This window comes from Terrapene carolina, unplaced genomic scaffold (assembly GCF_002925995.2).
Source record: "Terrapene carolina triunguis isolate 2854851 unplaced genomic scaffold, T_m_triunguis-2.0 Scaffold95, whole genome shotgun sequence".
In the NCBI taxonomy this organism is placed as follows: Eukaryota; Metazoa; Chordata; order Testudines; family Emydidae; genus Terrapene; species Terrapene triunguis.
Genome location: NW_020664446.1, coordinates 418766 through 422768, shown reverse-complemented (window position 1 = coordinate 422768; position 4003 = coordinate 418766). Strand labels below are relative to the sequence as shown.

The window sequence follows — 4003 nt, the reverse complement described above, 5'->3', positions numbered from 1 at the left end:
GGGGGCTGTCTGGAGAACATGTGGGTAGGGTGGGGGTGCAGAGGGCGTAGGAGCGTGTGGTGCTCAGGGTCTGTCCGGAGCATGTAGGGGTAGGTTGGGGGTGGCAGAGAGCATTTGGTGCTCAGGGGGGCTGTCTGGAGAACATGAGGCTGGGTGAGGGTGAGAGAGCACCGGTGAAAGACTTTGCTCCCCTCGGTCAGCACACTGGGGTGCAGGGAGAGCCCCAGGACTTACAATCGGGTGCTTTCCCCACCAGGGCATTAACCTGAGCGGGGGCCAGAAGCAGCGGGTCAGCCTGGCTAGGGCTGTGTACAGCGACGCAGATATCTACCTGCTGGACGACCCCCTGTCGGCCGTGGATGCTCACGTGGGAAAGCACCTCTTTGACCAGGTGCTGGGGCCGGACGGGCTGCTGCAGGGCAAGGTGAGAACAGCCCCGAGCTGATCGGGGCAGGGAGCAGTCCCCCCCAGGAGATCCCCCCATCAACCCTCATCTGGGGCACTTCTGGTCTGGCCCCCTCTGTGGCCAGGGAAGCCTCTTAGTGGCTTAACGGGGGGCTTGAACAAGGGGCTGGGTGGGCAGTTCTGTGCAGCTGACAACAGGAACACCTCCAGGCTCTCCACTGGGGGTGTGAGTGGAGGAGGGGGGCCCTGTACATCCCCAGCCAGGGGTGAGGGTAGATGACAGAGTGCCCCGCGGGTTCCCAGCCAGGGGTGGGGGAGGGCAAGGGGGACCCTGTGCATCCCCAGGTGGGGGTGAAGGGGCCTGATGGGGAGCCCTGCGGGTCCCCGGCCAGGGGCGGGAGTGGGCGAGGGGGAGCCCTGCGGGTCCCCGGCCGGGGGGGGGGGAGTGGGCGAGGGGGACCCCTGCGGGTCCCCGGCCGGGGGCGGGAGTGGGTGAGGGGGACCCCTGCGGGTCCCCAGCCGGGGGCGGGAGTGAGCGAGGGGGAGCCCTGCAGGTCCTCGGCCAGGGGCGGGAGTGGGCGAGGGGGACCCCTGCGGGTCCCCAGCCGGAGGTGGGGGTGGCATGTGTTTCCAGCCAGGGGCACGGGGGTGGAGGGTCCTGTAGCTGCTGTGCCCTGTAACCTGTGTGCCATTCTTTGTGTCAGACCCGGATCCTGGTAACGCACAGTGTCAGTTTCCTGCCAAGGACGGATGAGATTGTGGTGCTGGTGGCCGGTGCCGTGTCTGAGCAGGGCTCCTACAGCACCTTGCTGGCTAACGGGGGGGCCTTTGCTCAGCTCCTGAGCACGTATGGGAGCCAGGAGGGCAGCACCCCCGAGGGGGAGGCCACAGGTAGGAGGGGATGTGCTGGGCCCAGGGTCAGCTTCATACAGGTGCCCATGGAGTCCTGCTTTGTGCTACGTATGCCCAGAGCGCCCCAGTGTTGGGGGGAGGGAAGGAGACAGCCCCAACTCACCCACCTAGGGTTCGCCTCTGTTAACGAGGGTGACACTAACACAAGGAAAGCCTTGGCCTATGCTGTCTCCGGAGCTTGGGTCTGTCTCTGCAGGGCCCTTCTGTTTCTGCCCTTTTCCCTCTGCCTTGGGGGGGCCACTCCAACCCTGCCTCCTCCTGAACTGGAGCCAGTGTGACTCAGCTAGTCTTGCCTCAGTATGAGTCAGCAGAAAGAGCTATGTGGCTATGCAAGAACCTAGCCCTAACCCCTGCTGGGAACCTTCCCACCCACAACGGTTCCCAGAGCGTGGTCTCTTCTCCTTCCCTGTGGAGCTTGGCTGGAGCTTGGGCCCCAAAGTCCCATGCTGCGGCTGGGAGACGCGCTCAGCTTGCTGCTTGGGTGTTCCCCTTTCTGTGGCTGGGAGCGAGCCCAGCGACCCACCTGAGCACACTGTGCAGTTCTGCAAAGCCAGAAAAGGCCCTTGGTCTCCCCAAGACAGGCCCTGACAAGGAGTGGAACAGTTCCACCTAGACAGCTGCACCCTTACTCCTAGGGGCATAGGGATTCCCACTCCAGCTCAGAGCAGGGCTCTGCAACCAGTACCCCATCTGCAACAGGGGCCACCAGCACCAGCTGCTTCAGGGAGAGAGCTAGGAACCTGTCAGATGGCAGCGAGAGTGATCAGCAGACAGTGGTCCCCCCTCAGGGCTGGGGTTTGCATCACTGGAGGTGGGGATTCCCCGCGCCCTGTATATTCCACTCCACACTTTTTGGTCTGAGTCTGTTCTAGTCCGACACATTGTTCGATAGAGTCTTTTGAGCCCCCAGGACTTACATCTCCCCACTCCAGAGGTTACATACATCCCAGCCCACAATAACACACAAACCATTCATTTAATACAATGGACCCCCAGGACACTTGAGCATAATTTAATAAGGGCTCCTGAAGATATTGCAGGAAATTGCCATCTCGGTCACAACAGCAGCAGCGCTTGGCTGCTGTGCAGAAGGACGCAGCACAGGCATGGCTCTACGGCAGGGTTCTCAAACTGGGGGTCGTAAGGTTATTACATGGGGGTCGCGAGCTGTCAGCCTCCATCACCAAACCCCGCTTTGCCTCCAGCAGTTATAATAGTGTTAAGTATAAAGAAAATGTGTTTTTAATTTATAAGGGGGGTCACATTCAGAGGCTTGCTGTGTGAAAGGGGTCACCAATGCAGAAGCCTGAGAACCTCTGCTCTGCTCTCTGTTCAATGCCTAACACCACCTCCTGTCCGGGCGCCTCCTAACTCCTGTGTCTGCTGCTTAAGTTGGAGCTGCAGAGGAGCAAGACGGTGGGGTCCCTGAGACTAGCACGGAGGACGTGCCAGCCGACATAGTGACCATGACGCTGAAAAGAGAAGCCAGCATCCAGCAGAGAGGATTCAGCCGCAGGTAGGAACCTGTCCGCAGTCATCAGATCTCATCCAGAACCTCTCCCTTTCCTTCCCTCTCCCTGCTTCCTACATAGGCATCTCCCCATGCCCTGGATCTCTTCTTTCCTTCCTGGGATGGAGGGGCCCTGTGTGAGGCTTCACTTCTTGGGGAACCTGTGGGAAAGCGTCTGAGAGCCCTGGTCTCTGGGGCCTCCCTGGCCTGCATGGCATGTGGGGCCCTCTGCTTTGCTAAGCTGCTGATCAGGAGAGGGCCTGTCTGTCATGGTTCTGCTCTGCAGCCCAGGCTGGGCGAGTTCCTGCCTGCAGGGTTTCTCCAGCTGTCTTCCCACACACTCCTCTGTTGAAGCTGACCCCCAACCCCACCCCTTTCTGCTCCCCCACAATGCACTGGGCAGGATCGCGCAGTTGAGTAGCTTCCCCTCTAGTATGACCGGTGACTCGTACTTATCCAGGGTTTCTGCATGTCACACATCCAGACCTCGGGCTTCTCCCCGCGGCTGTCAGCCCCTGTCTGGGGCTCGCTGGCTGGGTGAAGGTGTGTCCGGAGCAGGGGCTGGGCTGGTTTAGCGGAGAGGGTGGGAACAATGCTGGACTCGGAGGAATTTCCAAAGCGTCCAGTTGAAATGTTTCTCTCTCCAAAGTCAGTGAGTCCCATGGCCGGTCCCTGGCAGATCCCGGCGCAGCCAGCATGCTCGAGCGGGAGGCTCAGTGCAGGGCGAGGCGATGGGGTTCCAGGGTGGCTCCAAGTGCAGCTGCCCCATTGCTAACGATGAGCAATCTCCCTATTGCAGCCTCAGCACCAGCAGCACCAAGTCCCTGCGAAAGGCCCTGCAACCGGGTGAGGTGGGGCCCAAGGGCAAGCAGCCTGCCGAGGAGGTGACAGGACAGAGGCTGATTGAGAAGGAGGCCATGGAAACGGGGAAGGTGAGAGAAGGGATCCCGTGGCTTGGGGGCGGGGGCACCGTGAAATCCCACCCCACAGCTCGCTGCTTTACAACCACAATAGTTGCTTGAGAAAACTGACCCTCAGCTTTGCTGACCCCCATTGCACCGCTCCCGGCCTATGCGTGAAGAGGGAGGCGTGGAGGGATGCTGCTGGGGTGTGTTTGGAGCGTGGGCTGCCAGCTATGGGAGGGCAGGGTTGGGGTGGTGCTGTGTGGGGAGGGCG

At 61.2% G+C, this 4003-nt stretch overlaps 1 protein-coding gene across 2 annotated transcripts in view; it reads left to right on the top strand.

The window, feature by feature from the left end:
• ABCC2 (ATP binding cassette subfamily C member 2) overlaps positions 1-4003 on the top strand; it is a 41162-nt gene that overhangs the window by 25382 nt on the left and 11777 nt on the right. For both annotated transcript variants that reach the window (XM_026651093.1, XM_026651095.2), the window contains 4 exons: positions 257-424; positions 1110-1296; positions 2710-2833; positions 3627-3759. In XM_026651093.1, the coding sequence (XP_026506878.1) occupies positions 257-424; positions 1110-1296; positions 2710-2833; positions 3627-3759 (612 nt within the window). The remainder of the gene's footprint in view (positions 1-256; positions 425-1109; positions 1297-2709; positions 2834-3626; positions 3760-4003) is intronic.